Source organism: Carassius gibelio, chromosome B4 (genome assembly GCF_023724105.1).
Source record: "Carassius gibelio isolate Cgi1373 ecotype wild population from Czech Republic chromosome B4, carGib1.2-hapl.c, whole genome shotgun sequence".
NCBI classification, from domain to species: domain Eukaryota; kingdom Metazoa; phylum Chordata; class Actinopteri; order Cypriniformes; family Cyprinidae; genus Carassius; species Carassius gibelio.
In genome coordinates this window covers 4,372,610-4,398,278 of record NC_068399.1, presented here as the reverse complement: position 1 = coordinate 4,398,278, position 25,669 = coordinate 4,372,610, and the positions used below count along the sequence as shown (strand labels likewise).

Here is a 25,669-nt window from a genome sequence, read left to right as displayed (position 1 = left end):
GGAGTATTGCCTGAGGCAGCATTACACAAGACAGAAATCCAAGACGGAAATATACACAAGAAGGGATTTCCAGATGACCAGGAGGCCTCTCAGGGCGATGTGGCCAGACATCCAGGAAATTCCTGCAGTGCCGTGCCGGGGGCCTGATGATCAAGAAGGCTCCCGCAGAAGCCATCTTCCCTCTAGGGCTGGACGATTAATCGAAACCGAAATTCAGAACCTCTAACCGACGTAATTTTCCCATGTCGGTTATTTGGGGTTTTTAATCCTGTTCTTCCCCCTTAAAAGCATACTCTTCCCCTTCTAGTCAGTGGCATAAAAGCAAAACAGGAGGTGAACGCCGGTTGATGGGCTTGCGTCTTCACTAAACTTTGTCAGTTGTATTTGTTTTATGGTTTGGACATCCAAGTGATTAGATGATCAGATGTGTATTATTATATCGAGCTACCATGTTAGCACTAGGGTTGTCAAAAAAATAATTCCACATTCAAATGCAAAAATCTTGCATTCGAATTGTAGGTGTCCATTAAGGAGGCAGCTTTAAGCTCACCCTCAATCCGCACCATCTGGGCGCGATGGTTCGATGCTGGACTACCAGTCTGCAGCTCCGCCTTGGCGTGTGGATTCCCTGTCTACGCCTCCAGCCTTCGAGCCTTGGACTCCTCCTTGGTCCTTTGACCCAGCGGCTCCGCCTTGGCTCTTAACTCCCTCGTCTCCACTGTGGCCTGGCATCCCACCTGCTCCACCGGGCTCCCTCGTCCCTCCGGCTCCACCTTGGTCAGTCATCGACCATCCGCTGCCTCGGGACTCCATTTCTCTGGCTTCACCTCGTCAATCCATCCCTCCGGCTCTGTCAGGCTCCTCCTTCCCTCTGGTTCCACCTCCATCACTCTGGCTCTGCAGCGGTCTTCCAGGGCCCTGCCTCCGCCTTGGTCGTCCGAGCCTTCTGCTCCACCTAGGCCCTCCGGATCCTCAGCTTCACCCTGGCTCTGCGGCTGCGCTGCTCCATCTTGGGCTCCAGTCCCCGTCTGTCGGCCCCCTGGTGTCGTCTGCTCCTTCTCCACCATGGCTCCTCCCGCCGTTGACTCCACCGTGGATCTCCCTGGCTGGTCTCTGGAGGACCATCTGGCTCCTCCTGCTCCAGCCTCCTCCCTGGCCCCTCCCTCCATTCACTCCGCCCTGGTTCCTACCTCCTGGCTCCCTCTTCGCCTGCCCCTTGCCTGCCCAACGCCCGCCCCCAGAACCCCCACCCTCCCTCCGCTGGTATTCCTCTTGCGGTGCGAGGATGCACCGTTCCGGGAGGGGGCGAACTGTTACGTTCATGGATTTCTGTTCCCTTATTTGGTCATCTTCCTTTTCTTGTTTTGTTAATTGATTGATCCCCACCTGTCTCCACTTCTCTACCTTCTGTGTGCTTAAATACCCTGTCTGTTTAGTTCTTCTTTGTCTGTGATTATAATGCTGTTATTTGTGAGTAACCTGAAATTGTATTATAACCTAACCTAATGTGAGTAAACTCCTCATTGATCAAGATCCTCCTCGAGCAATTTATTCTTACACTAGCACACACGCTTACTTGTAAGAGAGCAATAATCTGTAAGAAATGTTACGAACATAGATAAAATAACTGCTGATATGATGCTATGATGTTAGATCGTTCTTTCAATAGGAAAATATATCTCACCTTTAATAGTCAATCATATTTAGGCTACAGTACAAACCTTGTCAGTGAACTATGAGGGCAAAAAAAACTGAACAGAAACAAAATAATCGTTCATTAATTGTAATCGAGGTTAAATGTTCAACTAATCGTCCAGCCTTACTTCCCCCTCTCTCTCTCTCTCTCTATATATATATATATATATATATTCCTCCAACACATACCTGCAGGTGGGGGAGGAGCGCGAGCCACAACACTAGCCTTCTGTGTCAGGCTCAGACCAGGATGTTCGTAAAAGATTGAAGGCTGCTGTGCATGCTTTCATCTCCCTGAACCTCTCGACTACCATCTCAACGGAGGTACCTGATATCTGCCAAGTTCACCAACAGATGTCTCCCTGTTACTACCGTGACCACCATAGACCTGCAAATGGCTGAGGCTACCTGCACGAAGGGTGAAATTCTCTATTCCGGCGAGAGGTGAACACACTCATGCAAATTTTGCTACAAACTCGGGTGAATGGTGAAATACATCCCCTCAGAGTCTTGCGAATACATCACAATGAACGCAGCAGAGTGCATCCAACTCCCCCAAGAGCTGAACGCTTGCGCTTGCTCTTCACTACACACACACCACAGTATGTGAGCCGTGTGAACTGCAGGTATCAGAGCAAAGCCTCTGGTGAGAAACATGCACTCCTAAACTGAAGCTGTACACTTCAAACAAACCAATGAAGAAGAAGAAGAGAAAGACATGTTCTCTCGGTGCCTATTTATTCTATAGTCACACTGGTAGGGACGTCAGTGGCTGTTGCCGGCCAACTGTTTTTTTTTTTTTTAATGTATGCATCAGACATGGGTCACAACGAGATGTTCCCCAATGCAATTTCTAGAGGACGCAGTTTAAAAATATATATTTTTTCAATGTTCAACACGAGAAAGCAACTCATACACGTTTGGAACAACGTGAGGGTGAATAAAAGAGAGAATTTTAATTTTTGGGTGAACTATCCCTACGCGTTATGAGTCATTTTCTCCTGATAACCCCTAAAAGAACTTAAATTACACTTTCAGTTGTGATCGTACAGATAAGAGCAATACATCAATCAAATCTGTAAAGGGTTTACTTTTTTGTATACAGACAAAATAACAACAAAACTTTGTGCATTTATAAAATAAAGACAACAAACAAGGTGTGCTGTGTTAGTTTAGTAAATGTTAGTTTAACTAAGTCAGTTAAAGGGATAGTTTAACCGATAACTGCCATGGGTTTAGTGGGGGGTAATTGAAAATGAATGGGGGAAAAAAATCCCATGATTGGAGGCAATACCCTCCATTGTGATATCATTGGAGATGACTGGTTATGATCAGCTATGATCTTGTGTTAGTGCTTGTTCTGTGCTTGCGAATCAGTCTGAATTAACAATATAATGGTTTAATGGGAAGACGGTAAAAAACAGTTTATCAGGATCAGTGTCCTTATGTTTTATTAACAGTCAGTATTGTGTAACTGTAGTTTTCGTAAACCCAAAATCCCACTCTATTGTCATGTGTTATTTTGTACAACTTTAAATGACTCTAAATCTACTCTAACTTTATTATGTAAATAAATCATGTTTGGGACCGCATTGATAGTTTTATTGTACCCCTTTTTATTATTTGTGAAGTTGTCAAGTAAAGTGGGACAGTACTTATGTGTGGGTAATCCATTTTTGTGACTACATGGGCAACAGCTTAATGACCATGTGGAAATGTGGGTCCCATGAACAAACCAGTGGTTCCCACATTTCCACATTGCCATTAAGCATGGTCACTACAGAAATAAATGATATTTCTACATTTGAGCAGGACATTTTAATACGTTTTGAGAATGAAAACCAACCTGTTGGTGTCTCGGTATCTTCATGTTTGACACTGAATGCTCCTTTAATCTTCATGTCTTCACTCTCTTCTTTAATTAATGCCATCTTTATAATTTTGTGTCACATGGATCTCGGGATGATTCCGCAGGAGTTTTTCTGTGTTTAGACACTTTGTCCCGATTAGGGAGAGAATAATTAAAATATAGACAAATTAATGCAACTAAATATCTGGGCGTCTCAATCAGCTCCCTAATTCAGTAGTCAGCACACTAGTGAGGGTGTCAGTCAGAGTGATCGTTAATGCCCTTAAATGACCTGATAGAACAAAAAACAAAAAAAAAACAATCAAAACTAGCACTCAAATAATAAAACGACCATATATATAGAATGTTAATATATTAAAAAAAATATTCTAGTTTTATAAATTTGTAGGTAATATTTTATACATTCTACTTTTACGAAAATTTTTCGTTCATATTAGACTCAGCCTCTTTCCTGGATGGATAAACTACACAATAGAGGAGGTTGAACATTGAACTGACGCGCACGCGACCAGACTGTGTGGACGCGCTCATTCGAAGTGCACGAGCGCCATGAACCAGCACGCTGTTAGCGTGCCCAATTCTGCTTTGTTATACAGTGAGAACAGCGTCTACAAGGGTCACAGAATGTGTTGTAACACCCGATTTGTGTTCGCACTACCGAGGACGCGAGTCCGAGCTTTGTGTACTTGAGAAACGTCCTGATGTCTGCAGCCAGAATCATTTTGATAAGCAAACTCAGTTGACTCGAAAATCTCATTTTCTCCGTCCCTACATAGAGCATTACAGTGTTGCATTCGGTATTAATTTCTTTGCACAGTTTTATTTCAATTTAAACACCGATTTAAACACTTAAAATTGTTAAAATCACAAACCTTTCTCCAGTCGAATCACAGATGCAGGATCGTGTCGCAGTATTATGACGTCACCTCGCCAGACCAAAATAAAAGTTTGTTTTCTTCGTCTTTTGATGTTTTATGGAGGATGGCAAACCAGCTTTTGGTGCTCATTCCGTCTCATAACTGGGATGAAGAGTGAGCCGAGGAAATAAAGGGAAATGCTAAAATAAATAATACTTCTACCTGTATTTCATTATATACATTTGTTCTTTCCAGAAAATTAATAAGAGCTTCAAAACCTTTATCACAACTGTTTAACACATTCTGTAATGTCAATTAATGCCTCCAGTTTATAATTCCTCTTTTAACTGTATTATATCCCTTTCAGATGCCCTACGATTAATCCGCACATGCTCTCTCTGTTGGAAAAAAACAGCATATGCTGGTTAGTTATGTTGTGGCGCTGGGATGCTGTCCTTTTTCAATAGGGCTACAGATTCTGGAAGTCCACGATGATGTCATCGAGATACAACAGTATCATCCCTCCCAGGGCCGGACTGGAGAAGTCCAGAGAAGTCCAGGCCTGGCTGGCTCATCATCAAATAAAAAGTGTCAGATTAAGTGGCATTGACAGCCGACAAAAAGTTTTTTTTTTTAACTTATAAGTGAAACTGATTAGAAGGAGAGAGAGCTCGTGATGGAAAGCAACAAGTGTAAAGACAAAGGTGATTGGGAGAAACTAATTTTTTTTTTTTTTTTGAGACCAATGCTGCAAAATGCAATAAATAACAAAGACGTTTGCCTGTAGTAGCTCTAATATTGAGTCTAATGAGGGAGAGACAGCAGAAGTTTCTCCTGAGCCAATGGTTCTGGTGAGTCCCCTTACTGCAGTCACGCCATCTGCGCTTCAAGTTCATTGCGCGTCTGCTCGGCGATGCGTGGTATACATTAACGTGCGAGCGCTACAGCCTAATTTTTTGAGTAAATCTTCATTCGGTTGTCATATTTATTCATATTCATGAGAATGATTGAATTCATTTACGTTTTAAGTGTTATAAGCGCGTATGTTATCATTCAATCTGTTCCTGCTATTGCATGGTGTATCCTGCTTATGTGGAGAGAATCTGAATTGTTATTTATTTTTTTAGGATAAAACCAAACTGCCATGTCATTGTTATATTCTTTAATATTTGCATGCCAAATCATATATCGCCAAATCATGAAGAATGCAATCTTTTTCACTATACAGTCAGATTGGAAAATTCATATAAAATTAAAATCAAATTGTTTTCTGCAAACTCCTTCAGACTCTTGTTCTACATGTACCCACATACTACTGTGGTGATGTTCAAATCATTTTACTGTATCATTTTTTTAATAATTGCGTGCCAAAATCATGAAAAATGCTATCATTTTCACTTTACAGTAAGATTTGAAACTTCATATAAAATTAAAATCAAATTGTTTTCTACAATCTCAACAAGACTCTTATTCTACATGTGCCCATGTACTTCTGTGGTGATGTTCATATCATTTTACTGTATCATTCTTTAATAATTGCATGCCAAAATCATGAAAAATGATATTTTTTCCACTATACAGTCAGATTTGAAAATTAAAATAAAATAAAAATCAAATTGTTTTCTGCAAACTCCACCAGACTCTTGTTCTACATATGCCCTTGTATCACTGTGGGGATTTTCATATCATTTTACTGTATCATTCTTTAATAATTCCATGCCAAAATAATGAAAAATTATATCTTTCTCACTATACACTTGTATTTGAAAACTTTTTTTTTTCAGAAATGCAATTCTTACTAGCGAAAGCCAAATAATTTTGATATAAGTAATCACGTGGTTACTAGTGCAAATGTCAGTTTTAAATTTAGTTGTTGTTTATTTTTATTAATATCAGATTGGATATGTTTACATGGCTTTGGGTTAAACACAAAGATAAGATCTTGACTATGTTTGTTTAATGTTTGGCTCAACAGTTTGGTATTTCTCTTTTACTTTTATGTGTGTTTTAGTGTCTTTAGTCTCGACTTTCTTGATTTGTGACTTTGCTGCACAAAAACACAATAATGACGGTGCATATTTATGCAAAATATGATCTCAGTATTATAAATCCCCAGAAAGTGATCAGGCTAAGGAATCTAACTTGCTATCCCTATCAAGGAGGCAGCAGCTCTGACGTCATTCTTAGTTTGAGTTGGAATGAGGACGAGAAGATGCAGGAGCTTCAGAACCATGGACAGCAGCTTACTTACTTACTTACTTACTTTATACTTTATTGTCAGACTGTGTCTGAAACCTGAAAGCTGACCCAGAGCACAGAGAAACAGTGGATGTGACAACTACCAAAGCAACAGAAGGCATCCATAAATCCTTGTCATGACTTCATTGTTGGTTAATTGCTACATTTTATCAACTCGTGTTATGTGAAAGTAAACAAAAATGTAACAAAAAAAATAGTAAAAAAAAAAAAATTGTAATTCATCAATGGATTCCGGTCACTTTTGACAATGCTTTTAATAAGACTGAAAATTAATTTAGTGTGATCTCAGTTTAAGCCTACGTTAGGTCTATTAATTGTAATGATTTTAATGTCCACTGTTATTCAAACAACAAATTATATAGAGAAAGCGAGCAAAGAACACAACAAGCTTTTTGAAACTCCCAAAATCAGTGAAACCACTGCGTCACAAAATGATTCACTGTTTCGAAGCGCTCCAAACGCAGTAATGCAATAATTCAACGTTGCATTACTGCAGTAATTTTCTATGCGAGCCCTGAACGAATAAAAACATTCATGAACAAAAAAATACTCAGCTGTCAGGCTGTTCAAGTGAAACTTTGTTGTATGGAGTTTTATTTCTCCTTTTTGATAACTTATTTTTTCTCAATTTAAATATACTTTCACAATGTGTTAATTTGTGTAGCTGTATTATCTACATAATCAATAAACATTCATTCTTATGTATATTTCAATATGTATGACACACAAAAAGAATGCCGGGGAGTGGGGGGATGGGGGATTTCCCTCCCTCTGGTCTATGCATCCCTGCCCCTGCTAAATTACTTTTAATAAAAACATCCCGCAAACCCGCTCTGATGTCCCGATCTGAATCAAATGATTCGTGATACGCGAATCGTTTGGAGCGCTTCGAAACAGTGAATCATTTTGTGACGCAGTGGTTTAACTGATTTTGGGAATTTCAAAAAGCTTGTTGTGTTCTTTTCTCACTTTCTCTATATAATTTGTTTTTTTTTTAATAACAGTGGACATTAAAACCATTACAATTAATAGACCTAACGTAGGCTTACAATGTTTTTATTAAACTGAGATCACACTAAATTAATTTTCAGTCTTATTAAAAGCATTTCATAAAAAAAAATTTCAAAAGCATCCCCCCTCTGTTGTTTTCACAAGTCGCACCAGAGAGTGAAAGTGCACAAGGGAAAGAAGTTACACAAGACATGAGTGATTCTAAAAAAGAAAATGAAAAACAACACACTAAGAAAAAAGAAAACATCATACAAGATGAGGATGATTTAAAGGCAGAAGAGGGAAAGAAAGAATCTGAAGAACATAACAATTTTGGACAGATGGATGTTAAGAAAGATGGCCCAAAGAAGGTAAAGACAGCACTACGAGAGCAAGATGGAGAGGAAGATGCACCAGAGATTGAAGCTGTAAATGAGGAAGAAGTTACACAAGAAATAACATCATTTCAAAAGGAAGACGAAAAAGAACATATGAGGGAGGATGACTTAATAAAAGGAAAGAAAGTGGTAACAGTGGACACTACAAAGGAAATGAAAATTGACCTGCAGGAGAAAGATGTAAGGAATTATATCACATTACTTACATGTAAACTTCTACACATTTACTACTATGTGTTTTAAAAAAAATTCCACAGGTGTTGAAACACAAATGAAATTATATTATATAAAATAATAAAATATTTGTCTTTCTTTTATTAATATTTCTCTTTTAGATCCAGAAGACAGATCTGAAGGTGGAAGACATTGACAGTTGGAGTGATGATGTCAGTATAGACAGTGATGATGTCAGTATAGACAAAGAAGATGAATTTTTCACACTGAGGGTTCCTGCTCCACCTTCCTTTTTTTTTTTTATTCCTCGAGCAGCCTGGAAAAAACTAAGGAAAAAACAAAAAAAGGATCACTTCAAGGGATTGCAGTGGACAAACATTATCTCTTCAGGCATCCGCACAATCCATCCACATTGCAGTTTTGCTTTTACAGGACACAGGGTTAAAAAACAAGGATCAACCAGGAACTCACCTGTTTTTAAATGCTCTGGCTACTGCTTGTTCACTGACTGCCCAGTAGAAGTAGATGTTGTTGTTCACAATGAGAACTCGCTTAAAGCACAGGTGTCCTTCAAAGGTGACATGTAAGTGCACAGTAAAACAGAGCTGCAAAGACGATCTGTAAGAGCTGGTGACCAAAAGATTATAAGTCAGCAACTGCAAACAACATTACCAAGGGCACTCTATCTTAAAAACATGGAAAACCTGAAGCAATCAGTGTTTGAATCTGGCTGTCGAGATGAGGCAGCATCGCCAGGTGTTTTCAAAACCATTTCATGGAGACAAAGAATCACGGAGAGAAAACATAAGAATGAAACTCTCAGTCTCCAGATGATGGTAGAAGAAATAACAGATGAACCGAATGAGGTTATCCAGAAGGTGATCCTTCATCCAAAGGGTGTGATGCTTTGGTCAAAGAAAAGCATTGACATATTCCACCAAAGATCTAAAGAAGACATAAACCAACCTCAATGCCTTGCTCAAAAGTTATTATCAAATACTGACAGGGAAAGGCACTGCTGAAGACTTCAGTTTTACTATCGTCCACCGATGTCTAAGCCACATAATGAAAAATGCCAAATCCCTGTGCAAAAAGCAGTAAATGCATTTATTTTGTTTCATAAAGCAGATAATCATGTTTGTGGTATCAAATTAATCGGGAGTATTTATGCCAATGATTTTATCTTTATTTCTGTCTCAGTGCACCCAAGAACTACAAGCTGGCCATGCATTTTTTTGGACTTTTGACCACAGCAAATTCCAGTTTTGGTTTCATAACCTTTCCTCTACTTTCACCCTCAGAGCAAATTTTCAACTTTGTACATAGCTTGTGTTCGAAGTACTGTACAGATATGATGTGGAGTATGATGGATGCAGAAAAATGTCCTTAAACCATGACCAAACAAGATGTAAAACTAATGTGTTATACTGTATCTTCAGGAGACCTGGGCAGACATGGTGAAGGACCCCCATACCAGCTTTTCTCAACTAAATTTTCTAAGATTTCAAAGAAAACAAGCCAGGTGTTGAATAATTTGGGTGAATACATGCAATCTAATGTTTAAATGTTAGTACTTATTACTTAATTTTATTTTATTTGCCGAATTTCACAAAGGACAACAAGACACAGGGAATTATTGAAAAGAGTCAGTGGGACTTGAAGAAAATTTGCTTTAAAGGAAAAGGACTAACCAGACTTGAAGACTTTATAAGGGCCTACAGAGACACACACAATGCACTTCTAAGGGAATTTAAGGATGCGGAACGTATCACTAAGAGAAAGGTAAAACAGCCAACATTATATTGTATTTCAATGTGTAAGTGCTATGCTTCACACAAATGTTAATATCACAAAATACATTATCACAAGAAATTACTCATCTTGTAAAACAGGCCTAAGAATGCATTTTTCATCTCTGCAGCTGTCCAACTGTGTTCACTACCTTGTTGTAATGAAAACAACAACAACAAACAACAATCTTATTAGCTCATTACCATGACATTTGGGCAAAAATTCCAAAGCTTTTAAAAAGTATCTGTAACTTTTGTAAGTAGACTACATAACACTTTCCTTAGCTCCACCATCAGGCCAATTTGCCAAATAGAACAGAGCATATTCCTTAGCGTAAATAAAAGGTAAATCTGCATATCTAAGAAATCTATCAAGAAATATGTAAAACTGTATGATACATACAAATGTTAAAGAATGTCTTTACCACACAAATTAACCTGTACAAATATATAATATATAATGTAATGTTTAATTACATAGAAACACCGCATCCTGAAGGAGAAGTGGAGGCAACGAAAGCAAAGTAGGAGAGGAGTGTATGTTACCTCCATCAACAAGCCATTCAATTTCAAAACAACAACGGTAACATGAAGCACATTTGAATGCATTACTTAACCAAGAACACAAACATTTCACAGATATTTCTAGATTCTAATGTGTTTCCTGAATAAAAAGCAGGTGTCTGCTGCCCCGGGGTCAACAAGCACTCCTTCTACTCACAGACAACCACCATCAGTGGCAGCAGAAGACCCAACGACAGACAGCCAAGAAAAAGAGGTTTTGAAGGTGAACTTGACTGTGCTCTCTTCATTATGTGCTCTTACAATCACAATAGTTGACAAATTAAAAATATGTCTAACACTTTAGAATAACTACACAGGAACAAATGACTAATTCACTTTTAACATTGTAGTAACTCCTTTTAACTACCAAGAAACTCTGACTAATGATTCAGTAATTAATAGAGCTCAGTTGAAACTGGTGGTTCACTATCAGCTAATCATTATCTACTATTTTTTTCACACATACCCAAGAACTACTAAGAAATGCCGTATACAGGTTCATAATAATTAAGTGAAGTGACATAGAGCCAAGTGTGGTGACCCATACTCTGAATTCGTGCTCTGTATTTAACACCTGGAGCAGTGGGCATCATTTATGCTGCGGAGCCCGGGGAGCAGTTGGGGGTTCAGTGTCTTACTCAAGGGCACCTCAGTCGTGGTATTGGTGTGGAGAGAGAGCTGTTCATTCACTACCCACACCTACAGTTCCTGCCTGCCCGAGACTCAGACTCACAACCTTTTGGATTAAGAGTCCGAATCTCTAACCATTAGGCCACGACTTCCCCAATGTGAATAATGCATAATGTATGATTAATTCTAAAGTGAAGGTCATGGTAACCCACTAGTAATGACTGAATTATTATCAAATTATTCAGAATAAATTTCAAATAATTTGGATAAGTATTCTACAGTGAAAAACATAATAATCCTCTAGTAATCACTTAAATCTTTGTAAGCTTTTGAGGGTTTTGAAGTGTATTATTCAGTAGTAATAATTCAGGTGTTACTACATCCTTCTAAATGAATTTTATTTGGATCAGTATTCTAAAGTGAAGATCATGATAAAACACTAGAATTAACTTAAGTCATTGTAAACATTTGAGGTTTTAGTAAGATTCTGGTTAGAAGTCCTTTTGCTAGATTTGGTAACACTTAAATCATTACTAATGGGTTAGCATGATCTTCATTTTAGAATAGTGATCCAAATAATTAGTCATTTCTTTATAAAGATGCAATAACACTTGAGTAATGTTTATCCAATTCCTTACATACATCTTAAAATCTTACAATGATGTCAATCAATATTAAGGAGTTACCATGCTTTTCACTTTATAATGTTACCAAAGTATGTTATGGCGACAAAACACATTATACAATTTATCCAAAGATAACTTAAATAATTTACATTAAAATAAATGTTTCTTTATGGTGTTTATCTCATAGAAAAGGAGGAAAACACAAAGACCCCAAAGGCAAAAGTCCTATGGACCTCTTTGGAGATATAACTCCCCAAAGGACATTATCCAAGCCACTAAGATGAGGAAAGAAACAGTAATCAAGCGAAAAGAAATGCTAAGCATCCTGCACCCTCAAACCTGGCTCAGCAGCGATGAAGTGGATACAGCTTTGTTTTACATTGCTCAGAAGTTCCCTTGTATAAATGGGTTTCAGTCCTGCCTACTGTATCAACATCTTCACCAAGGGGGTGTGGTTGGTAAAACACAGACACCATTTGTGCAAGTCATTATCATAAATGACAACCACTGGATCACAGCCAGCAACATTTTCTGTGAACCTAATGAGGTCTGCATATACAACAGCTTAAACACTAACACCAAGCAGACACAGCAAAAAATATCTTGGTTTATTCGTCCACAAGCACCCCATTTTCAAATCAGAAGACCTTCCGTACAAATGCAGCAGTCATCCAGCACTTGCGGATTGTTTGCATTGGCCTTTGCAACTGTTTTGTGTGATGGAGTCAAACCAGAGGAGTGCCAGTTTCAGGAAAGAAACATGCGACACACACTGTATAGAGCTTTAAAGAACAGAAAGGCTCCAGTGTTCACATACCATTTTATGCAAGCAAAGCCTGAGAGGGCCAAAATTCAGGTGGAGGTTCACTGCATCTGTAGGACCTCTCTCTCTCTCTCTCTCTCTATATATATATATATATATATATTTTTTTTTTACTGGTACTTATATATGCTTTTGTATATATGTTTCCACTTGACTTTTTTGTACCATAACGTGTTGTGAGAATCCTTGGTTGCGCATCTGTAACTATCCTGCTATGTTCAGGTCCACATTCATGTTGACGTTAAAACTTCATTTGTTCAATAAATTTTCATTACTTTAAAGAAAATGTCACAATTGGTAGATATTCATTACAATAACACTGAAAAAATATATAGAAAATCCTTCTGAAATAGGAATGATGCCATAAAACATTTTGGATTTAATACTGGATTGATTTGTTGAATTGTTGAGAAATTCAAGTAACCATAATGAAGATATGTGCCACAATATACAAATTAGTATTACAACCACTTTTAACAATAATATCTTTGTGACAGAGGTGATTCTGTTGGATCATGACAATAATATAAGATTAGTGATAATGAAAAAGTACAGTTATATGGACAATTTATATAAACCTGATTCCAAAAAAACTTGGAACACTACAAATTGTGAATAAAAACAGAATGCAATGATGTGGAAGTTTCAAATTTCAATATTTTATTCAGAATACAACATAGATGACATATCAAATGTTTAAACTTAGAAAATGTATAATTTTAAGGGCAAAAAAGGTTGATTTTAAATTTCATGGCATCAACACGTCAAAAAAGTTGGGACAAGGCCATGTTTTTTGCCACTGTGTGGCATCCCCTCTTCTTTTTATAACAGTCTGCAAACATCTGGGGACTGAGGAGACAAGTTGCTCACGTTTAGGAATATGAATGTTGTCCCATTCTTGTCTAATACAGGCTTCAAGCTGCTCAACTGTCTTCGGTCTTCTTTGTCGCATCTTCCTCTTTATGATGCGCCAAATGTTATCTATGGGTGAAAGATCTGGACTGCAGGCTGGCCATTTCAGTACCCGGATCCTTCTTCTACGCAGCCATGATGTTGTAATTGATGCAGTATGTGTTCTGGCATTCTCATGTTGGAAAATACAAGGTCTTCCATGAAAGAGACGCGACTGGATGGGAGCATATGTTGTTCTAGAACTTGGATATACTTTTCAGCATTGATGGTGCCTTTCCAGATGTGTAAGCTGCCCATGCCACACACACTAATGCAACCCCATACCATCAGAGATGCAGGCTTCTGAACTGAGCGCTGATAACAACTTGGGTTGCCCTTGTACTCTTTAGTCCGGATTACATGGCATCCCAGTTTCTCTGAATCTTTGAAAGATATTATGCACTGTAGATGATGATAACTTCAAACTCTTTGCAATTTTTGTCTGAGAAACTCCTTTCTGATATTGCTCCACTATTTTTCACCGCAGCATTGGAGGAATTGGTGATCCTCTGCCCATCTTGACTTCTGAGAGACCCTGCCACTCTGAGAGGCTCTTTTTATACCCAATCGTGTTGCCAATTGACCTAATAAGTGGCAAATTGGTCCTCCAGCTGTTCCTTATATGCACAGTTAACTTTTCAAGCCTCTTATTGCTACCTGTCCTAACTTTTTTGGAATGTGTAGCTCTCATGAAATCCAAAATGAGCCAATATTTGGCATGACATTTCAAAATGTCTCACTTTCAACATTTGATATGTTATATATTTTCTATTGTTAATAAAATATAAGTTTATGACATTTGTAAATTATTCCAATCCTTTTTTACTCACAATCTGTACAGTGTCCCAACTTTTTTGGAATGGGGTTTGTAGTACATCACAACACTGAAAGTTGTATCTGGAAGACCAGATACAAAATTATATTGGAGTAAGATACATAAATGTTTACTCAAATTAACATATAAGTCTTTGTAAACATTCACCTGTAAGTCATGACATGTTAATGTTATGTGTCAAGACCAAGAAACCGCACACACAAGGCAGGATGAGAATTAGCAAAACCTTCACTAAGCCAAACAAAATGTCAAATACACAGTCAATATCCAAACCTCATGGTTATCACAAGGCCAGCCAAAAGTATATAAGAGTCTACAGGTTAGTTTGTATGACAGTATAGCGAGGAAAATATTATTGGTCATGAATTTGGCTTGCGGTTATTTAAGAATGAATCAGTAAAGTAAGATGACAATCACAACAGTGGTATCTGGAGATATGTAAAACAATAATCTGGTGAAGTTTGCAGGAAAATATTTTAATTATAATAATTTTTTATGATTTTTTTTATGTCTATATAAGCAATGAAAATAGCATTGGTCATGATTTTGACATGCAATTATTAAAGTATAATACCGTAAAATTATATAAAAATCCCCACAGTGGTATATGGGCACATGTATAATAAGAGTCTGGTGGAGTTTGCATAAAACAATTTGATTTTAATTTTATATGAATTTTCAAATCTGACTGTATAGTGAAAACGATATAACTTTTCATGATTTTGGCATGCAATTATTAAAGAATGATACAGTAAAATGATATGAACATCACCACAGAAGTACATGGACACAATTTGATTTTAATTTTTTATGAAGTTTCAAATCTGACTGTATAGTGAAAATGATAGCATTTTTCATGATTTTGGCATGCAATTATTAAAGAATGATACAGTAAAATGAAATGAAAATCACCACAGTGGTACGTGGGCACATGTAGAACAAGAGTCTGGTGGAGTTTGCAGAAAACAATTAGATTTAAAAAATTTTATGAATTTTCTAATCTGACTGTATAGTGAGAATATATAATTTTACATGAATTTGGCATGCAATTACTAATAAATTATACAGTAAAATGATATGACAATCACCAAAGTGGTACAGAAGCACATGTAGAACAAGAATCTGGTGGAGTTTGCAGAAAACAATTTGATTCAAAAGTTTTATGAATTTTCAAATCTGACTGTATAGTGAAAAATATATAGTTTTTCATGATTTTGGCATGCAATTATTAAAGAATCATACAGTAAAATGATATGAACATCACCACAGTGGTACGTGGGTACACGTAGAACAAGAGTCTGAAGGAGTTTGCAGAAAACAATTTGATTTTAATTTTATATGAATTTTCCAATCTGACTGTATAGTGAAAAAGATTGCATTCTTCATGATTTGGCGATATATGATTTTTATTGTTTTATTTTTTTGTTCCTCATTTTGGCATGCAAATATTAAAGAATATAACAATGACATGGCAGTTTGGTTTTATCCTAAAAAAAAATAAATAACAATTTAGATTGTCTCCACATAAGCAGGATACACCATGCAATAGCAGGAACAGATTGAATGATAACATAAGCGCTTATAACAATTAAAACGTGAATGAATTCAATCATTCTCATGAATATGAATAAATATGACAACCGAAGGAGGATTTACTCAAATAATTAGGCTGTAGCGCTCGCACGTTAATGTATACCATGCATCGCCGAGCAGATGGCGTGACGGCGCTACTCTGAAACGCAGATGGCATTTTATCTTAGTGTTTTAGTAGTTAGTATTTTTGTATACTTATTGATATACATGTTATATCTGAAATACTATTTTGTATTTAAATACCTTTGGGAAAAGGTACACGTATTTTGTATACATTTAATCTTAGTATTTTTGTATACTTCAGCAGTCCAATAAAGAGGTTGATTGGGAAAAATTATTTGATGTATTTTGAAACTAAATGTATTGAAATACAAAATACAATTTTGCATTTGAAATACTTGTATCTGAAAAACTATCCATTCATGGTGCTAGGTGTCAATTTACCACAATCAGATGTTCTCACATTGTATTTCTGAAATAGTTATCTAATAATTAAGGATTAGCTTAATATTAAGTGATAGATGTTATACTGAGACTTATCTGTATTAATTTGCTTATCAGGGCGAAGGTAATTGCCGGAGAGAAAAGCATTGTGTCAGTGAGAGTCAGGATGATTGCGCCAGCATCCAAAGTCACATCCTGGTGAACTTATTTCTTACCACCCCCAACAAACAAACAAACAAACAAAAAATGTCACTGAAAAGAGTGTTCAATTGTAAAGATAGCACCAATCGCAAATGGCTCACATATTGTGAGGATAATCATACATTGTATTGTTCAGTGTGTTTGGCATTTGCAAGGCCAGATGAAAGTATGTGCCAGATGAAAGCCCGTGACGAGCAGATGCAGGTGTGATTGGGGAGCAGGGAGATCGGCGTTTGCGTTGGCCATCCCCGCTCGGTGTTGCACAGTGAAGTTAAAGTCCTCGAGCACGAGGAACCACCCAGTCGCCCTGGCGTTTGTCTCCTTCGCTCGAGCCCTCCATTGCAGGGGAGTGTGGTCAGTAACGAGGGTGAAGTGGTGGCCGAGGAGGTAATACCTGAGCTCCAGGGCTGCCCACTTGATGGCCAACACTTCTCTCTCTACCGTGGCGTACCGTTGCTCTGCGGAGGTCAGCTTTCGTCTTACGTAGATCACCGGGTACCTCTGTACCTCTTCCTCAATGGCATGTCGCCGGTACCTCTGTACCTCTTCCTCAATGGCATGTCGCCGAGCCTCCCGGACACGGTAAGGCCGCTGCCGGATGATGACCCCAGGTGGTGTGCAAACATCGTGTTCCAGGACATGGGTGCGCCCAGGCTGGGGGAGAACACATCAGAAAACTGGCTGACCAGGTGTTGCAGCTCCGACTTCTGGGTGGCAGAGAGTTGGGTTGGTGTAGGCAGAGAGCTGGGGTCCGGTCCCAACCCAGCGCTACAGGAGATTGACGTGATAGAGCTGGTCCTCTTTCCTTTTCCTGGCTGCTGCACATGGTAGGTGACAGGGCCGACCTTCTCTGTGATGGTGTACAGCCCCTGCCAGGTGGCCAGGAATTTGCAGGCAGCCGTGGGGACCAGAACCAGTATGTGGTCTCCTCGCTGGAACTCCCATGGTTGGGCCACCTGGTTGTAGTGTCGCTGCTGGGCCCATTGAGCTTTGGCGAGATGTTCTCGGATGATAGGCATGAATCAGTCAATTCGCTCTCGCATCTCCCGCACGTGTTCCATGGTGGTTCGGTGCAATGCCGGTTTTTGTTCCCAGGTCTTTCGGGCGGCGTCAAGCAGGCTGCGGGGCTGTCAGCCGAAGAAGAGCTTGAAAGGCGTGAAGCCAGTGGAGGCTTGAGGGACCTGTCAGACACCGAAGGGCACATGAGGTAACATCTTGTTCCAGTCCTGCTTATCTTCGGCCACCACTCGACGCAACATCTGCTTTAGAGTTTGGTTGAATCACTCAACGAGCCTGTCGGTCTGGGGGTGGTACACCGTGGTGCGGAGCTGCTGCCCTGGTCAGTCAGAATCTGGGAGGGGATGCCGACCCGGCTAAAAAGAAGGAAAAGCTCCTGGGCCCAACAGTGTTTAAAGCAGTCGTCGTCATGCTGCTCCTTTGCAAAACTCCCGACCACAGTCACCTGCTGGTACAGATCAAAGTAGAGATTAGAAGTCGGAGGGGATGACTCACCATCCTTGGGGCTGTCGAAGGCAAGGATCACTGGACGCTGTTGGGACTTCTTCTGGGTCTGCCTCAGGGTCTTCCGGGTTGGGCATTTCCCGGCGGGGCTGGTAGGTTGGGTGACGGCGGCGAGCAAGCGCTAAAACCCTGGCCATTCCCTATCGAGGAGGACTGGTACTGGCAGATCCTTGACAAGTCCGAAGTCTACTGGCCAAGCACCGGAAGGCGCAGCGATGGTAGCCCGTCGCACTGGAACCTCGCGGGTGTCTTGGTATTGAATTTGTTTTTCACCTGTTTCTCTCTTTTCCTCTTCTCATTAGAGTGACAAAGCCTTCACATCTCTAGTGTACTTATACATCATGAGACCAACACAGACATCACCATACTTCACTAGTGGTCCACAATCACTGACACAACACTTAGTTGTCCCACACATAGGCTTTTACTCCACACAGATCTGTGTCAGTCTGCCAACATGCCGCAGACTGCAGACCCCATTGCCCATGGGGAAGATGTGAACATCTGGAATGACAGACAGACGTTATATTTTTATAATAATCCTAATCCTGAGAAGATTCCCGACACAAGATTCAAGCCAGAACAACAACCACAAGGAGCTAGTTAAGATCACCAGCTCCCTAAGCTATGCCTTCACAACCAGCTGAAAGTTCACCCACCTTCAATAGAAGCTGACAAGCTGGAAGTTAATGTTCAAGATCAACTCAAAGCACCCAGCGAGAGGGAGCAGGAAACAACGGAACAAGTTAAAGTGCTACAAGCAGCCCTGGCAGCAACTCAGCTTGACCAGCAACATGCAACGGCTGCTCAGAAAGATCTGGTAAACAGACTCCAGTATGCCGAACAGCTACTAGAGAAAGCCAAGATAGACATCAGAAACACACAGGATAACTCTAGGACCTCAACAAGCTGTCTGAAAACATCAGCATGTTCAACCCGAACTCCACAGAAGGCCAAGATATATAATTTATTCTGGAAATGAGCCCTCATGTTACTGACAGAGACCGGTTATACCTCCTTAGAGCCATGTCCAGTCCCGATGTATGAAACTTCTTTGGTTGACAGCCCAGTCAAACAAAGTCAAACTATCAGCGAGTTTGTTAGGTACTTATTAAAGAGTTTACAGACCCTGAGTCTGAACACGGACTGTTAACTGCCTTGGAAACCAAACAAGGTCGACAAGAGACTCCACAAGCTTACTACAACCTATTCTGACAATCCTACTTTGGTGCACACAACAAATCTGACCTTGAAGAGAATGTAAACTTCAAAAGCTTCTTCCTAAGAAATCTGCTCCCTGGAGTGATCTCAGTGATCAGCCGTGAAACAGTAGGTGCACTCCATTTGACCGTAAGTGTACTTCGAAGTGGACTTGACACGGTATTCCACCATCTTAAGTGAGATTCCAATCCGAAGGGAGTGAACATGTTCAGTTCGAGGGGCACTGCACATGGAACAGGGAATAAGGGAACATCGATACATCACTTCACAGGAAGTGGAGAGCGATTATCGCCCAACTGTCATTGCGCGCAGCACGTCATCACCAGTCAGAATGGTAAACTAACAATGGAGGAATTTACGTGTGTAATTATTCATACATTTCATCATTGTTATACAAATGACAGTATTTTTTAACGGTTATTGATTTAAATCTGTGTTTTAATATATAATATACAGTAATTCAAAATAACTATACACACATTCATGCATTCATTCTAGGAATTGAAGTACCCACCAACTGGGTCATGAAGAGACAACGGAGAGGAAACAGCAACCTTGTGGCCATGATATAATGCCATGGATGATTGGTCAGAAGGCATCAATAACACCATCACTAATAATGTTGACACTGCTTTCAAATGAGGGCCTGTCCATCAGTTCACCCACTTTCTTCACCAGCCCTTCTCTTATGCCCTCAGTCACTGGCCCTTCTCCTATGCCCTTAGTCACTGGCCCTTCTCAAATGCCCTCAGTCACTGGCCCTTCTCCTATGCTCTCGGTCACTGGCCCTTCTCCTATGCCCTCAGTCACTGGCCCTTCTCCTATGACTTTGGTCACTGGCCCTTCTCCTATGCCCTTAGTCACTGGCCCTTCTCAAATGCCCTCAGTCACTGGCCCTTCTCCTATGCTCTCGGTCACTGGCCCTTCTTCTATGCCCTCGGTCACTGGCCCTTCTCAAATGCCCTCGGTCACTGGCCCTTCTCAAATGCCCTCAGTCACTGGCCCTTCTCCTATGCTCTCGGTCACTGGCCCTTCTTCTATGCCCTCGGTCACTGGCCCTTCTCAAATGCCCTCAGTCGCTGGCCCTTCTATCAGATCTAGCATTTCTCCTACCAGGTGAAAAAAACATGTGGCAACTGAAATTGTAATGAGGAATGATTGAAATGATTTACTGACATTAATGAGAGGTTTTTAAATCTATTTGAGTGTTCTTTGAAAAAATAAGATCCTGTCTCTAAGGCATTCTTCTCTTTCTATATCGGTTTTTACATTTTGTTTACATTGTAAGTAATATTTATTAAGGTTTTTACACAAACATACACACAAAGGTTTATTCATTTATTTATGGAGAGCTGTATGTAGCTGTTAATTTATTCTTGTTTATGAAAATATATTCACATGTACAAATGATTACTTAATGTTATGCAGTAACATTCAGATTGAGTATGTACAACAATTAACATTACATAAAAATGTCATTTGTTCACAGATTCATTTATCCAATCTTATATATTCAAATAAAAAAATTCAATATTATCTTAAAGTTGTTTATGAGAACTAAATATCAGATAGTTTCAGAATTAGAAATTAACCAACTATATTGCATTTTTTGTCTATTTAAATTAATTATGGTAAGTCTAATTCTCATTCCTTAATCATAGTCATGGTGTTGCAAGACGATGTGTCTTTGCACAGGAGCTGAAACCAAGGCTGCAAGCTCATCTCTTGTGACTTATCCTCTACTTTCTGCCACATGATGTGATGGTCTGGTAAGCTCCATCAGCTCATCCACAATATCTTCAACTCCAAGGCAGATGTTATGCAGCATTGTACAGGCAACTACCACTTTTGGGACAACCAACTGATCCAGAGGAAGAGCCTGAAGAAAGATGGCTCTCCACCGACACTTCATCCTGCCAAAAGATGTCTCAATAATCCACTTTGCCCTGGAATGATGTCTGGCCTGCACTGGTCCCTATAGTGGTTCCCTGTAAAGTGTTATAATTCTGATGGGATTGTCAATGCAGGGATATCCACCATCACCTAACAAAAAGTGTCCACGGGGTGGGTATGCCGCAAGCTGGTAAACTGGGCTGCACCGCAGGACTCAGGCATCATGTGTTGATCCAGGGTATCCACAGAACACATCAATAAACCTGCCAGTGTGGTCACAGATTGCTTGCAATACAACAGAATGAAAAAGTTTTCTGTTGAAGTAACAGTTGGCATCTCTCACTGGGGCTTTTATGCATATTTGGCAACCATCTATAGCACCCAAAGCCCCCAGGAAAGCATTGTGATTTGCCAACCTGGCAAAACCTTCACTTACTGCCTTCCTTGCATCTTCTGTGGATGGGAGTTTTATTATATTGCCTCTGTGGTGCAGGAGGGACCCAAGTACCGCTCTTACTATGCAGAAGACTGTGGCCTTCGGTATAGAGAATGCCCGGCAGACAACTTTGTAGGAGGTACCACAAGCCAACCAGAATACGAGTACCAGCACCTTTATGGTTTGCCCCCAACCATGGTGTCGATCCTCATGAAGCATTCTTAGGAGTTTATTCAGGGATTCACAACTACGGTGATAATCAGGTCTGGTGTCATTTTCTTCATCAAAAAACAAAGCACTGGCACAGTAGGGTTCATTTGAATGTTGGCTGCGGAATTTACATCCTACAAAATTAGATGCAGGGCCACACATTAATCAACTTTAATAAACTTGTGACGTCATTCATTCTATTCAGAGTTACTGATATAAATGTACATGGTTATATGCAAATGTTTATTAACTGGGCTATATTGTGTAAAAGAAATTGAGATATAGTGCCAGAAACCATATAAAAAGTGGGTTCATGTTAAATTATATAATTATAAACCATCTAAAAAGTGGATTTGTTATATTATTATCAATTAAAAGTAGATTTGTTAAATTATTATCAATTAATAATTAAATAATAATAATTTAACATAAACCTACTTCTTATATGGTTTCTGGCAATAAAACAATTATTTTTTCACTGTGCTAAACTAACAAGTTACAAATCTGTCCAGGTGGTGGAGCTCTTAACTTCTTCGCTAAAAAAAAAACTGCTTCGCTAATATTCATTACGGACTGTAAAAAGGTATGATAATGTAAAAGCGACTAGAAGCAGATGAGGCTCTGCCATTTTCTTCATTTGACTTTATTTACCTCAGTGTTTACTATACGGCTGTGTACGGGAAGAAGGCGCATGAGACGCTATGCAATTATATGACCATTTATTAAAAACACATTTATACATAGTTAACCAAATAAAAGTTTATTTTCATATTTGCATGACAGTTACAGCAGGGCTTCAATTCTGTTAACAGTCAAGTAATAGCAGCAATAGTCAATTAAAGTGTATAATAAACATACGTTTTCCATTATATAGTACTCAATGTTTTTTTTATTGTATAGTGTACTTATTTTAAATGTGATTGTAAATAATAATTAAAATATGAATGTAGTCTTATATATTTGTTCTATCATAATCTGCGCAACCCCATCGTTGACTTTCTGTGATGAGGTTTGCAGAGAGTTCCAAATGAGCGGTTATTGTCAGTGAAGTCCACTTCAACTGATATACCATGCTCAGGGAGTAGGGAGCAGTGAACACTATGTAGGGACACTATCGAATGGTAAGCACCAAGTGATTTTGTTCAAATTCCCTTTGAGCTAAATTGACCTGTTTCCCTTACAGCGGTAATGTTGATCTGTGATGTGTCTCTTGGCACACAGCATTGTGGCTACAATCAGTTTTTAATAATACTGTATGCTTTCTTTTAAAGGGGGGGAAGTGAAATGCTAATTTTCACTCAATCTCCTGTTAATCTTGAGTACCTATAGAGTAGTACTGCATCCTTCATATCTCCAAAAAGTCTTTAGTTTTATTATATTTATAAGAGAAAGATAGTCTGTACCGTTTTTTTTTTCCGAAAAAAAAAACATGAGCGGCTAGAGGCATGACGTGTGGGCGGAGCTAAAGAATCACAAGCGGGAGTAGGCTTTTGCGTTGAAAGCGTCTGGAAGCTGTGACATTACCGTGAGGAAAAAACCATCATCCAAAACAAACCATGGCTAACAGTCAGATTCAGCCGTTTATTTATTATCCAGAATCAGATCCCGAGGCTGAAATTGAACAAGAGCAGCAGCAGCAACGACTACAGCAGGACGTCTCTATGTGGTATGTATTGAAACTGTATATATTTGCTTATCGGTTTTGGAAAATGACTAAGTTCAACTTTATGTCGTCTTTTTTTTTTTCTCTTTAAAGGTGTACATGTGGAAAGTGCAGTTTGATGATGTCGTTTTTACACGTCGATAGTTAAGTTAACAACACAGAGATATTTGAAGCAGTTTTACTCACCGCCTGCGGTTCCAATACACGATCGTGACCCTTTTTCGTTGGGACTGCTTCATTCTTAAGAAATAAACGATATGCAAATCCGGCGTCAAAGTGGGCCTTGTTTGTAAAACAAGCATCTTCGAAATGCAGGGAACAAACAAAAACACTTGCACAACTCCGTTGATGCTCTGTAAAAATAAACTCCATCCACTGGTCCCTTAATGCAGTTTTTTTTTTTTTGGTAATCTGTGCAGGGTTGTCTTGCCCTGGCAACCAAAAACACACTTCTTTTGTGACATTTCGCGATGCTCTCGCTCTGATCAGTGAATGTCTCTGCTCTGCTCTACGGGAGCGTGCGCTCTTCCGGCAGACGTGCCCTCAGGACCCATATAAGGAAATTCCGCTCCATCTAACGTCACACAGAGCCATACTCGAAAAAAACTTTCCGAAACTTGTGACAAACCGGAAGGTTCAAACGTACAACTTAATTTTTGAAACATTGTCCATGTTTAGCATGGGAGTCCAACTCTTTAACAGTGTAAAAAACTCAGTATGCATGAAATAGCATTTCACCCCCCTTTAAACTAAATTATTATTATTATTTTGAATTAATTCAAATAAATATTTCAAGAAAAAATTTACACTTAAAAAAAATCTAAATGACGGTGTCAAGGTGGGAAAGTGTTGTAACTGGTGTTGCGGATTAAAACCAGTTACACAGTCAACCGCAGCAAGCCTACTGAATACTAGTGTTAGACTAGTTAGTAGAAAACTAACTAGTTAGTAGAAAGCCAAAAAGTAGCAATAATAGTTATTTATTTTAGTTAACATATTCTATGATAAATTTAAACACATACTTATTGTAAACTAATGGAACATTGGGTCATGAATATTGTCTCAAAAGTCGTGGAAAATTATTGGTATGAAATGTGTACGAACCAAGTCAACCTCAGTGTCCTCGGCTCAGATGAAGGAAGTTTATGGAGACTCCTATGTTCGTTGGGCCATCCCAAAACACAATACTTGTAATGCTTCTTTACAAGTGCTTGTTTAACATTGCAGCAACAGCAAAAAAAAAAAAAAAAAAAAAAAAAAAAAAAAAAAAAAACAGTAATGGAGAACTGCTGCTTCTCACTCAGGGCTGTGAATGTCAATAGGGCAAAGAGCATAACAAGTGGCAGGACTTTTTCCCTATGGTGACGTGTACATAGGGAGAATTTGAAACCGCTCGTTTGGAGAGACTGTTCATAATTTATTGGTATTAAAATAAAACTTAGTGGGTAGATTTTTAACATAGGCTGGTTGTTTTCACACACTGCTGCCAGACAACTGTGTTCAAACACCTTAAAAAGTTATTTATGCATAATAGGTCCCCATTAAGGAATTTATTTGTTAGTCTTTACATCATAGTATATGCATGTTTTCTTACGAGATAAGAAATTGATCTTACTTGGTTGAGTGGATAATTGTTTTTTTCACATTTTTTGAGTTTATGCACACCGTGCTGTTTCCATCCAACATGTTTTTAACCCTTGTGGATTGTTCAAATTCACTACCCTTCCGAGTTGTTCGGGATGAAAACATCCACTCAATTAAACTGCTGTAAAAATTGATCAGATTCATATTTTTTTTCCATTTTTTTTTGCATAAATCTATTAATCAACCTCAGTCCTGATCAAAACTACCAAATGTTTTTAAAAAAAAAATAAAATAAAACAAGATTTTAACTCTTTAATTGCCAAGTTCATAAATGATGTCACTGATTTTGGGGGAAAAAAACACACAAAATGACTTATATTCAATATATAAGTAATTGTGGCTGGAATTTTTTTTCACTTTTTATAACAGTCTTGGGCATGT

At 38.9% G+C, this 25,669-nt stretch overlaps 1 protein-coding gene and 1 pseudogene across 2 annotated transcripts in view; one reads left to right on the top strand and one right to left on the bottom strand.

Annotated features, from left to right (window-relative positions):
• Positions 1–25,669, top strand: part of LOC127955977 (gastrula zinc finger protein XlCGF57.1-like) — a 202,483-nt pseudogene that overhangs the window by 64,829 nt on the left and 111,985 nt on the right.
• Positions 1–25,669, bottom strand: part of LOC127955945 (gastrula zinc finger protein XlCGF57.1) — a 47,727-nt gene that overhangs the window by 7,925 nt on the left and 14,133 nt on the right. Inside the window, exon 1 of one of the 2 annotated variants that reach the window (XM_052553625.1) lies at positions 3,542–3,816. The exons of the other annotated variant lie outside the window; for it this stretch is intronic. Within the exon in view, the coding sequence (XP_052409585.1) occupies positions 3,542–3,626 (85 nt within the window). The 5' untranslated portion in view covers positions 3,627–3,816. Of the gene's footprint in view, positions 1–3,541; positions 3,817–25,669 lie in introns of those variants that run through there. 2 annotated transcript variants of the gene reach the window in all.